General features: G+C 43.9%; 1 protein-coding gene across 1 annotated transcript in view; it reads left to right on the top strand.

The window, feature by feature from the left end:
• BCKDHB (branched chain keto acid dehydrogenase E1 subunit beta) overlaps window positions 1-12709 on the top strand; it is an 880450-nt gene that overhangs the window by 283359 nt on the left and 584382 nt on the right. Inside the window, exon 7 of the mRNA XM_069235622.1 lies at window positions 3817-3914. Within this exon, the coding sequence (XP_069091723.1) occupies window positions 3817-3914 (98 nt within the window). The remainder of the gene's footprint in view (window positions 1-3816; window positions 3915-12709) is intronic.

Below are 12709 nucleotides of genomic sequence, written 5' to 3'. Positions count from 1 at the left end.
TGGCATGGTCCTTCACCAACACCACCATCATTTGGTCAAAAATCATCCCCAGGCTCACATGGTCCGGGGCGATGTCAGATAGAGCGGTGGACAATTCCAGGAGAAAACTGAACATCTCTGTCAGCAAATATTGCAATACAAATGGGCTAGAAAGCATTTGCCATGGGCTGATCCACCCTAGGCATCCAGAGTTATATGCCCCAGACGGCGTACACCTATCCATTGTTGGGATGGAAGTGTTCTGAGCAAATTTATGGACAGCAATGACACAAGTAGGTTGCTGGTACATAAAAAACAAAAACAGTACCTAAGGTTGAGGGTAGCTGCCAGGAGTCGTGAGCCTCGCAGGTAGCGTGGCGGACTGTGAATGAGGTTTTACCAAATTTTAAAGGCAAACACACCTAGTAAGGCAGTGTGCTAAGGAAAGGGCCACTCACCTGGGGATGCCTTACGGCAGAATGTAAAGGAGCCGGCAAAGGGGAGTAAGTGGAACATCACTCTAGCAGTCCAGACCTGCCGTGACGGATGGCAGGGAACAGAAGCACGCAAGGTAGTGAGTTGGGCCTAAAAAGGGACTAAGAGACTTCCCTCTCAGTGAAACATGGTAAAACAAACAGGACTTGGTGAACCCCCTCTAAAGTGGCATGTTGGATTGCCGACAAAAGAAAATGTCAGAAAGACATGACAAGCAGAGGCCAGGACTGAAAAGAATTGTAACCGCGGGTATGATGGCCAATTGCTGGTCCATCACAATTGATTTATGACGACATGTGATTGATTTATGTTAACAGTGATTGATTTATGACCCGTGTATTATGATTGAGACCTGGATGTATGCCTAAGAAACATGATGTTTATTGGCAATCTAATCATACTTGTTATGTACAAAATAACGGGTTAATCTACAAGAAGTGGTGTGGGTTGGTTTAATTACAGGTTGCTTGTAAGAAAAGGTATGGGAAGCAAATGTATGGGTGTATTTGAAAGGGACTGGACTGGGACAAGTGCTGAAGTTATCCAAATTGCTGCAAATGAAAAAGGGTATGCAGGATGCTCTTAACTAACCCATGTCTTAACCTAACAAAGATGCTAGTACACACGTGCCAAATAAGAATGCATGTATATATTGATTGGCTACAAAATAAACGGACAACAATGTTGATGTAACATTTTTTTTCTTGTGTAAAAGGTATATTGCTATTAGAGTTTTTGCTAAACTAGTGCAAAACTGAAATCCGTTCCTTTAGAATATCCGGATCCAGCTAGTGAGCTGTATAGTTTTCTGTCTGTGGCAAATAAATGCTGGTTGAAAGCCTTTTACCCCAACCCTGTTGGAGTCTTTGTTTTACAGGACAGGAATTAAAAAAAATAAAAAATAAAAGCAAACCATTAGCACAGTCAATGGGTCTGGTATTGGCAGACAACTTCTTGGTTTTGTCAATGAGGTTTTTTTTATGTGTTTGTAAAGCTTTATGACATAAACATGAAAAAATAGCTTTGTGTGTGTGCGCACCGCACACTCACCCTTGTGGAAATGTAGATGGCACTCTTTGAATGATTTTTTATTTAAGTTTTACAAGACCATTCAAAGATGGCCACCCATGAACGTACTGACTGACATCTTTGAATGGTTTTGTAATCCAGTTTTCCAAAAACGTACAAAGATACCCACCTCTTGTGTACCCAGGCACATACAAGGATGCCCATTTTGGCATGTTTTCAAAGCGCATTCAAAGATGGCCAGCTTTGTGCATGCATGCACAGACGAGCAGCCATTCTAAAATGGGTTAAATGCTCATTTCAAAGCATTGTGGTTGTAAGCAGTGTATGAAGGACATGAATCACTGAAGCGGCAATGAGTGTTTGGTAGCAGTTACTGGAGTGTGGTCAGGCACTCACAAACTGAAACATAAGCAAAAGAAAAAAATTTGTTTAAAAAAAAAAAAAAAAGACCCAACAGTCCCTATCACCAAAATGAACTAACTTCTCTATGTGATATCAATAGATGCCTATATGGCTATAATTTGTGCCCTCATCATGCACTGCTAATACCTCCCATATTACACCAGTCATGACCTGTTCTATGACATCATTGATAACATCACTTCAACATCTTACGACATCTTGAGACATTTATGATCTCAAGACTGTGCATGGCGGTTTTGCAGTAGAGCTGCAGTGTCACTGGATTCCCCCCCCCCCCCCCCCCGAGTTCCCCGCCTGGGAGAATGCAGGCAGAGAATATGAACGTTATTCCCTGCCAGAACTCTCCCAGGCAGGAACACAACGTTGCTCCCTCCCGGGCAGGAACAGAGTAAAGTGCTGCTCCCACCCGGGCTGCTGAAAAGTTAAAGAGCTGTCTTGGGAGCCGGCAGAGGCCGTGGGGGCCTTGGGGCTTAACATGCCCCCCCCCCAAAAAAAAAATGGCAACTTTAAAGCTACAGGCATGTTTCACTCTAAAATAGCCGCTTGCAATCATTGCGTTTGAGTACTGCAGGAATTTATGGAGGCCTCTGAAAACACCTTAAGCATTGCACGTGACCTGGTGTTAGGCCGAATGTTCAGCTGTGATGATCTGCCACATCAACTTACTCAAACCAGTTGCTGTGGCAGGGTGAGAATGGAACAGAAATAGGTCTGGGCATAAAAATAAAAGTGGCCCACATTAAGATTCAGATGGTTGGAGGGTGGTCCCCCAGAGCAGTTTCAAACTTGTAAAGACAAACTACATAAGTGTTTTTCAAGTTAAGGGAGAATGCATGTATTTGTTCTAGCTGTCAATAAATTCAAACCGCCCCTCTGCACATAAAACAGGCAGACCAACAGCCAAAAAAAGCAACCCTTCTACTGATCTGCGAGACCAGCCCTTTGGGCATTGCAATCCGACCCTGTTCTATAGCAGAAGGCTGGGCCCTGCACTGGTAACACCAGCACCATGCGTGAAGCTGTGCTTCTGCCACGCACATGCTAATCTGACTGCCAGTTTTGCATCACATAAGGAGTGTGACAGCTGCATACATGCTCTTATCTGCAATAGCCCTGCTTCCGAGCTGCTTTCAACATGATTCTTAACAATGAATGTGGCAGCTGCGCGCTTATCGCTTTGTGTTGAAACATGCAGTGTTCCTGCGAATCAGGTTTGCTTCTCACTGCTAGCACGCCACTGTATACAGGTTTCTCAGCTACCAGCAGAATGTAAGTTGATTTAAACACCAAAGTGGCTGCCCTTCAGATGCAATCTTACCCATTTCAGCAAAATGGGTAACGTAGTTGCTGACAATGACTAATTCCAGTCCAACTAATTGCTTGCTGGGTTTATATATGGGGAAGCTACCGCCATGTTGGCAGTCTTGCATTAGGGGGTGCGAGAGGGAGTCTAACATACCTGGAATTGTGGTGCTCCAAGCGCACTGTTCTAGTGGATCCACCTACTTCTCATGACTAGAAGAATCTGGGCGTGACCACAATCCGCCAAGGCAACTTTGTAAATCTCAAGCTGTTGTGGAGCTTGTGCAGTCGCGCCATCCAGTGTGGTGTTTTGTCAAAGGCCCAATTCGAGAGAAAAACGGGCGAGAAAGAGTAAATTGCAAAGGTATAATTAGAACAAGCTTGAATTTGTCACCAAAATGCTTCTGGGTGGAACATGCTCCCGAATTAAGTTTGAGCAGAGACAGATCAGGCCTGACTTTCAGTTGTGGATTCATGATTTCTCCTAGGTAGAAGACCTGTGGCGCAGGTTTAGGAGCTGTATTAACAGTTGGATTTGCTTTAAATGTACGCAAAACAGTGTGTCACCTTATTCTATTTATATTTCAGTGGAACAGGTTCCTGTGGAGCCATTCTACATTCCACTATCTGAAGCTGAGGTGGTGCAGGACGGAAGTGATGTTACAGTTGTTGCATGGGGCACGCAGGTCAGTGTTGAAAGAACACATTTCTTTATGGAATAATAGTTTGCACGTAACTAACAGATGATTGTATCTGAAATATCTCTGACAATTACGGATACTGATTTTTAAATTGATGCTGTGCAGTAACGTTTTATCAGACCCTAGAGACTTTGAACTCTAAAAACTGCTGTATCATGAACTATTAATTATTAGCGTGGCTGTATGATGTCCAACTACCCTCTGACCACGTCTTTAAAAGTTGAAGCTTGGATATGTATTGATTCTAAAAATCAGGCAATGCCTGTCTGTCGTGTAATCTAAGTTAGATCTAATCATTCCTCAGTATAAACCAACTTGATACGTGATCACCACTTTACGCTCCAGAAGCTGGTCACACCAAGGTTGTGATGGGTACGTAGGTATAAAAACATCTGCTCCTCTTTCGTTAATTAATGTTGGCTTTTCCCATTAGCCACAGCCAAACCGTTCTTGGACCTCTAACTGTTCACGTTCTTAGATAACCCCGTCACAATCCTTCTCAAGGATATTGATCGCCTCTCCCGCCTGTGAAAAGAATTAGCAGCACTTCCTGCTATGATAAATCCTGGTCTGCGCCAGACTGTTTGTCCTCTATCTCATTGCAACTTTCTAGAACGACCTGTAAAGTCGCAGGCCCCAAACTTGAAGAACGGTTTCAATGCCATTGTTGGCTGTAGGACGTATGAGTCACACTAACAGTCCTTGTCGCCATTGAGAATGTTCCATCGTCGAATATGCAGATAGAAGCGCGGAAGTGCCAGATTTGAAGAGCTTATGCATCATGGGCCCTACAAGTAATTTACTAGTGCCCAGGGTTGGATCAGGATCAATAACATTGTTTACTGGCTGAACGTGCACGAGTCTCAAGTTGTGCCTGGTCTCTTCTTTCAGAAACACATGGTGTGAAAGAGTGATCAGCATTTCTAAAGGATACTGAGGCGGTTGTCAACCACACAAGGCTGAAAATCAAAGCTAATGCTCATGTCTCATACTTTTAGCACTAAAATATTATAACATTCCAGGCAGCAAATGTACTAAACTTGTTGAAAAACCGTCCTTTTGAAATGCACCAAGCAAGTGTATCCCTGGTTTTGAAATGTCATTTTAACATATACATAAGGTTAGCTCCTCTGCGCGTGTAAAATATGCATGGGATTTACATTAGTAAAAATAACTTTATTTTTTTTATCGTTTACTTTTGGGATAATATCTAGTTTTTTTTTTTTATACAGCACAAAAAGTTAGGAGGCCTCTTTATCGCCTGCATTGGGATTATATATTAAAATATGCACTGTGAATCCTATATTTACATGCATTTATAAAACACAATGCCAAGTTTTAACCTCAACCATGACTAATAGAGGACGAGATAAAGCTGTGAACGCCCTTCTTATGATGAAGTAACATAGAAGGACATTGCATATGGCAGTTATTCCTGCTCCTGTTTTTATTAGGACATGGTCCCCGTTTTCAAGGTTTAAAGGATTACCACCTTGAGCGCCAGGAACTGGTTGGCTAATGTTACAGAAATGTGTAAGTTGCTTATTTATTAGTATTGAGTTAGGGTCAGTTATTTCATTCTATGATTTTTTCCATGGACCATCATGCGTGTAGGGTCATCCTCTGGGGCGCACTCGTCATCTGGCCTCTCCATCGAACTGCTCATATGACCTTGGCCTCATCAATAACATGGTAACCCTATTTATCTGAGGTGTAGTGCTCGTACTGTCAACAATAACCTCCACATTTTCACAAGGGCTTCCGGCCTCACAGTGGAGGACTTTTTGCCTCCACTATCTAATGTTGGTATTGCAGCACAGGAACAATATCAGATTTACATTGATTTATCTAAATGTATCTTGTTTAGGGTCACCAATCAGTGGTAAAGGTTCCATCTCAGTTTCTATATTTCCATAAGTTGCCATTTGCAGCACTGTTGAAGGTTCAACTCTCTAACAACATCTTGCAAATATGGATATGTTGCATGTAATGATTTGATAGCATAGGGGAAAGAACTCCTACTGAGCTGCTGATACCTTAATCTCTATATTAGTCAGCCACTCCACAACACTCTCTCAGCTTTGCTAGATGGCCTCAAAGTCTTGAAAGGATTGAACATCTGTTGCTTGTCGCTGAAACTGAAATCCTATTCCTAGGCCCCTGTCAAAGGTTGAATTCTCTTACCCACTGCCCTGGTAAGGCTTCATGCCATTCAGTTGGTCCGTTATACCAGAGTGCTACAATCATAGCAGTCCATTTGGAAAGTGCCATGAGTTCCCAGGTTAACACCATCATCAACAGGGCATTCTTTCATCTGGCACCTTGCCTTAGCAACCTGCTGTACATATCTGTGACCTCCATGTGACAGCAGTAGGAAACATCATCAATTCTAATGTGACTACCCCTGTGCACTATTTAAAGGTTTCCTAAAATTCATGCTCGCCTCATTGTAGCCAAGAACCTCGTTTATGACCTAAAAAAGGGCGTCCAGTAGCCCCAATTCCGAATAGACTCAAATGGCTTCCAGTTAAAGCACGAATGCACCTCAAAATACTACACCTTACCTTCAAACGCCTGGTTAGCTCAACCCCACCCACTAATGTGGAAACCTCACTTGTATTTCCAGAGCCCAGTGGCAATGCCAAGGTGCACCATCATCCAAAAGTAGCCGCAAGTAGGTCAACGTATAGGAAATACGTCCGGTAGACACACAGAGGGACAGTAGATACAGGTGCACATCTGGTAACAATCACCCACCACGTAAGGTGAGAAAAATCCGTCCTGCCGAACTAGGTCGGAAACCGAATATTTTGCACACACCAGGGCACACGGACTACGTATTAAGACAAGCCCAACAGTCTATTGTTCATGGCTGATTGAAGTGCTGATTTATTGTTCAGATGAACGTTTGACAATATCCGCAACAGAACGGCAGCAGACACGTATCTCTTCCTCTGGTCTTTCTCAAGGCTGAGATGAACGATGTATCAGTGGGGAATCAAAGTATCAGGACAAGGTCCGGTAAGAACAGGCTGAACAATTAGTCAAGAATGGTTCCATTACGTCTGTGGGACTCGGGAGCATGTTTCAATAACAGATGACCGTGATAAGCCTCCCAACAGCAGTGCGATGCTATTGTGTGCCTGTATAGTGAGGATCAGAGGTACACGATAGCATCGCACGGCTGTTGGGAGGCTTACTGGAACTTGCACGGTCGGTACTGCTTGAACTAACTGCTTCCATTCCCCACTGTTACTTTCGAGAGCAAGATAAGGGAAAACAAATAAAGGAAAGAGAAAGATGGAAACACCGGCACAAAGAGAGCAAGCTGGAGATAAAATGGTAGGCAGTGTCTGCTAGTGGATTAAATAGTCGTCAGGTGAATTCAGGACTACGCAGCCTTGGAATTCAGCGCACCAGCCGCAGTCTTCTAAGCAGAGTTTTGGGCACGGCACTCATTCTTTTATAAATCCATCACTACCCGCAGCCCTTTTCCACAGAGTGCCAACACCGAGTACTCCCTCACACACACCACCCGGAATCCTACACTCATCAGTTCTTTACGCTTAGTGGTGCAGGTCCAAGTAGTTATCAACTCTTGTTTTGTCTCAGGCCATGGACAAGGGCCTGTAATAAGCGATGATAGAACAGCTACAGTTGCCCGTATATTTGCATAACATTCCCGATCGATGCTACTTGTCTTTTGGTCTCAGCTAGAGGATGGAATCCACTTTAGTTAATATTATGAACAGCGGACTAACCAAATTTATTCCACTGCCTCAGACTTGTCATTGCAGGCCAAAGTAGCAGCATTTGGAAAAGCGTGCTTTTGGAACCATTTGTATCGCCCCTGAAACTTCCAAAATAATAGGCCTTTTTGGAACTTCATTCTTTTATTCTTCACCCTTAAGGTGTATGGAAGCCCTATGGTGATGACACTCGGGCATTAATGAAACTGAATCGTCCTTCAGAGCAATACAATGTACTCACAGAGGGCCTTCCAGTGCAGTGGAGCTCGCTGGAGCTTATTCATGCGAAAAGTTATCGGATTAGGATTCATGACCCTTATGAAAAAAATAACACTTGAGTCGTCAATGATACTGATTCGTGCATTATATATTAAGCCACTGACCGTTACAGGATCGTGGCAGTAGTCAGAAACCCACTATACTCAGTCGCTGATAGTGAGCCCGCGTTAATCCTGACCACTAGACCCATGCTGACAAGTCATTAATAATGTGGAATAAATGTTTCAGATTCACTGAGCATACAGTATCATTAATAACACTGAACCGTTTCTTGATTCTTGGTAGTGATTTGTGCTGATATTAGTACTACAAAGAATTAACTCAGATTTCCAAAAATCCACTGTTCCCCCGGTAGGGCGCCAAATATCGCCAGAACGTCTCCCCTGTCTAGGACTCCGCCATTTTGAGTGACCAAGGCCTGTGGTGTGCTGCAGGCTGTCCGAGGGATAGTGGTCGCAATGCCTGGGATCAGAGTAGGGATGTAGTGCAAGAGCCGTGCTTTGCCGTAGGTCTCACGCTGGGCGCTTCTGTGAGGTGCGCTATTCTTGGGGCCTGCTGGGCCGCTCTGCGATCCCTCGGGTCATCTGCAAGATGCTGTCGCGAGTCCGCTCTCCCTTGTGCCTGACGGTGTGGGGAGACGGTGCAGGAGAGCGATGGGGCTCGGGGCGGCGGGCCCTCCTGTTTGTTGCACTCTGTCTCCCGTCTGTTCACTCACCGCTGTGGCCACTGGGGGCAGCAAGCGGCCGGTGGGAAGGGCGCTATGAAAAGCTTTAAGCACGGCGGAGCCAGTGAGACCAAGAAGAGCGTCTCAACAGGTCACCATCTTGGCCACACCGTGTAATGATAATTTTAGCAGTTTGTATTGACATTTTTATTGCTACCCTTGTTTTAGGGTAAAGAGGTCCACTTTATGTTCTGAGAAGTGATCTGTCTTATGCTAGCCATTATGGTTTTATGTCGTTTGTGCGCCCTGCTCCAGGTCTTGGAACTGTGATACACCTTGTGTTGTCTGTGGGAGGTGTTATATGCATGTCAGTTGGTATTAGACCAGAGAGCGGAGCAGAGCAAAGAAGTCCCTCCTATGAGGCATCTCCCTTTCGTAAGTTTCATTTACGCAAATTAAAAGTCAGCGTAAGGACGATATTAAATCATACCCGGGTATCTGTCAGTTTCAACAACTTGCTTTGATTGAAGCAGTAGTTTTCTTGCCTGCAGACCAACCTCGCAGTTATTTTGAAGCGGCCATTCTGCCTCCTGCAAGTTCAGAGGCACCTCACGGAATGGCTGGAGCCTTGCAATGCTTGTCGCTATCTTTGGATTGTGCCTGCCTCCAGTTGAGCCACTGATTGATGGAAAAATGAGACCGGCTAGTCTGTTTTCATTAACCCACAGCCCTGCGCATGCCCCTATTCACAGAGTAAGCCTCCGTGTGTCTGTGAGTAGTGATGTTAGTCTGTTTATTCATTGAAGTGTATGCACTGTGGTTGGTTTTCCAGGAACGAATGAAATGGACTGTAACTACACGCCTGCAGACTAACCTCTTTTTCGCCGAAAGCTACAGGAGGCTATTGAGGGCCGATTAACATCACGAAAACTGCTCCAATTATGATATTTTGGCATTCATTTTGCTGACAGTTTAACTCATACTTTACATTCAATCCCTGAAGTACAGAATGACTATACTAAATGTTAATGCCAAATAATTATTTGGCAGGACTGTTGCATGTGTCATACTAGCCGAATGTAAGTGAAATAGACTGAGATGCGAGGATTACATAAACTGTTACTGTGTCGGTTTTGTGTTTATTGTGATCTTTGGTTTAAAAGCATTCTTGGATACTAGTTGCAGATAGAATTATATTTCCTTAAAGGTGAAGCACAGCTTCCATAGCCTTTCTCTGTTTGATTTTCCTGACTGTAATTTGTTGCATATCTGAAAAAAGTGACGATGCAAATCTTACAACAGAAAGTAGTACAATGAGAGCAGCTGTGTGCCTTCTTGCGCTAGATGAAATGTATTTTTAACGGGGTTTTGCATTTCCTTTTAATTTACAATGTCATGATATTGAAGTAGTACTCTTGTTGTCGGCAGCAACAAAACTAAAAATAAATAATTTAAAGTGCATTCCTCTCTGCACAACCTTTTATCTGATAGCCCACCAACTGAGTACCCTATCTGGAGCTGCGGTTGAAAAGTCACTTCCTATTTACCCAAAAGAGGGAAAGAGCACAGCATTTGCCTGCATACACCAATTAAAAAAGTAGTATTAAAAATTGCCATTGAATGCATCGAATGAGGAAAAGCTCAGGGACCTGGTGCTCCTACAACAATCTTCTTTATATTAAGTAAGTAGGTACTGAAGATGATCAGTGTGTAAGGTCTTATGTCTTTCCGGCATTTGTTCCCCCATTGAACTAATTTGGGAAATAGCTGCAAACAAAGAACCAAAATACTGAATGCAAAAACAGTACAAAAAACAACAAATATAAAATATTTGGTGTTTATGGCTAATACTAAGGCAGTAGGTTGGCGTTAACATGTTCGAATGTCATTCTTGCTACAGAACAACGGCAAGGTTGCATGTAAAGGGTTAACATTTCACCAAACAGACACCAAAATAAGAATTTGCAAAGCTGTTGGGTCTGACCTTGGCACACTGGTGCTAAAGATTATTATCATTATTTATATTTATTTTAACAAACAGTTTAAAAAAAAATAGAACTATTCGAATTTTATGTCGTTATGGAAGGCTCAGTTAACTGCAGTGATAGCTGTAATTGTTGTCATACATGATAAGCATTTGCAATGCAACGGGTTTTGTATTTGCTTGAGTTAGAGCTATTAGCGTTGTAAAACTCCTAACTGGACTTTTCTTGCCACATAAACTGATAATGAAAAGTAAAATAGTTTCACATAAGCGAGCCGACGATCGCCATGAGCGTGAAGGAGACCCAGAAAAGGTAACAGAAGCTTACTCTCAGTGAAACGTATCAGCAAAAGTGCAATTATCCATGTAACCAGAAAAAGTAGAATTATACATGTAAAAGGTTCGATGTCATGCAAAGCGCTCGACTACTGCCCAGCAAGATCACGCCATGTAGGAAGGAAAAAGAAAAAGCAGTGCAGAAGCCATTCGGAAAACACTGAGCTTAGTATGTTTTCAATAGTTTACCAATAGTTTACCGGTGCTGTAGAGCAGTGGTGGCCCGTCCTTTAGGGCGGAGGGGCCACAACCCCCCACCTTTTGCCCCTCAAGAAGAACAAAGGTCAGCCTGACAGACACTCTCCATGTTCAGCTCAGGCAGCCAGGAGGAGACATGCGCGATTTGCGCACACTCCTGGCTGATTGAGCTGAACTTTGCTGGGCTGAGGAGGTCACAGCTCCTATGGGCGTGACTTCCTATGCTCAGCAAAGGTACCTCGAGGCCCTCCCCTGGGTGATGAGGAAAGTGTCACCAATTGACACTCTCCCTGGGCACTTCCGGTTTAAGCCCTAAAGTGCCCAGAGCGAGTGTCAATCAGTGAAACTTTGTCACAGAGTGGGGTGGGGTCAGCAGTCTCACTGACCCCATCCCACTCTGTGACGAGGCTGGGACTGCTGCCTTCCCTCATTGGCTGACCTAAGGTCAACCAATGAGGGAAGGCAGCAGTCCCAACCCTCCTGGGACCTGGAGGCTGAAGGTAGGTGTGTGTGTGTGTGTGTGTGTGTGCGTGTGTGTGTGTGTGATGGTTTAAATTGAATGTTTGGTGCGCGCATGCATGTTTGAGTGTTATGAGTGTTGTTAATGGATGTGTGTGTGTGAAAGAATGAGTGTGTGCGATGTTTCAAAATGAATGTTTGGTGCCTACGTGCATGTTTGGATGATATGAGTGTTGTTAATAGATGTGCGTGCGTGTCTGTGTGTGAAAGAATGCGCGTGTGTGTGTCCCGCCCGCCCCCCTCCCTCCTAAAGCTGCCGGCCGCCACTGCTGTAGAGCAGGGCTAAACACTGGAAAAGGCATGATGTATGCATGCCTTTCACTATTGAAATCAAGCAAATTTTAAAAGGCAAGGCCACAAACTAACCAAACGGATGGGCGTTACATGGGCGTGGTTAAAAGCCCACAGATTACAGCAGGGGCCAGAGTGCTTGCGTGCACTCAACCCCAAAAAGAAAAAGATTTCTTACTCACCAAAAATGACAGACAAGTCTCACACATCACTATCCATTGTAAAGTGTATGCAAACCTTGATCCACTCCTTCAATGTGGGATTCCTGAAGGAAGACTTACTTGCCTTTTGTGTCATTTAATTGAAAAGGTCTGATTACTCCATTTCCAACTTTCCTAACTCACAATAATGCTTGAAAATTTACTAAAGCAAACAAAAATCAATGTCTGTCAATAATGGCCCGCCACCTGACATGTTGCACCTGAGCGCGCGCACACACACACACACACACACACACACACACACACACACACACACACACACACACACACACACACACACACACACACACACACACACACACACACACACACACACACACACACACACACACACACACACACACACACACACACACACAACAGTACTTAACCTCAATGACTGTGTTCAATCAATCAGTCACTCATGATTTGTAAAGTGCAGCAAATCACCCATGAGAGTCCCAAGGCACTGAAGTTGCTAACTGCTCTGAGGTTATCTGAATCATTTGATTATCCAGGTCTTGAATTCTTTCTCAGTATGGGAAATGACTAGGGAAGCC

Source organism: Pleurodeles waltl, chromosome 5 (assembly GCF_031143425.1).
Source record: "Pleurodeles waltl isolate 20211129_DDA chromosome 5, aPleWal1.hap1.20221129, whole genome shotgun sequence".
In the NCBI taxonomy this organism is placed as follows: Eukaryota; Metazoa; Chordata; class Amphibia; order Caudata; family Salamandridae; genus Pleurodeles; species Pleurodeles waltl.
Note: the sequence above shows the minus strand (reverse complement) of the source record. Positions and strands in the feature narration are given on the sequence as shown.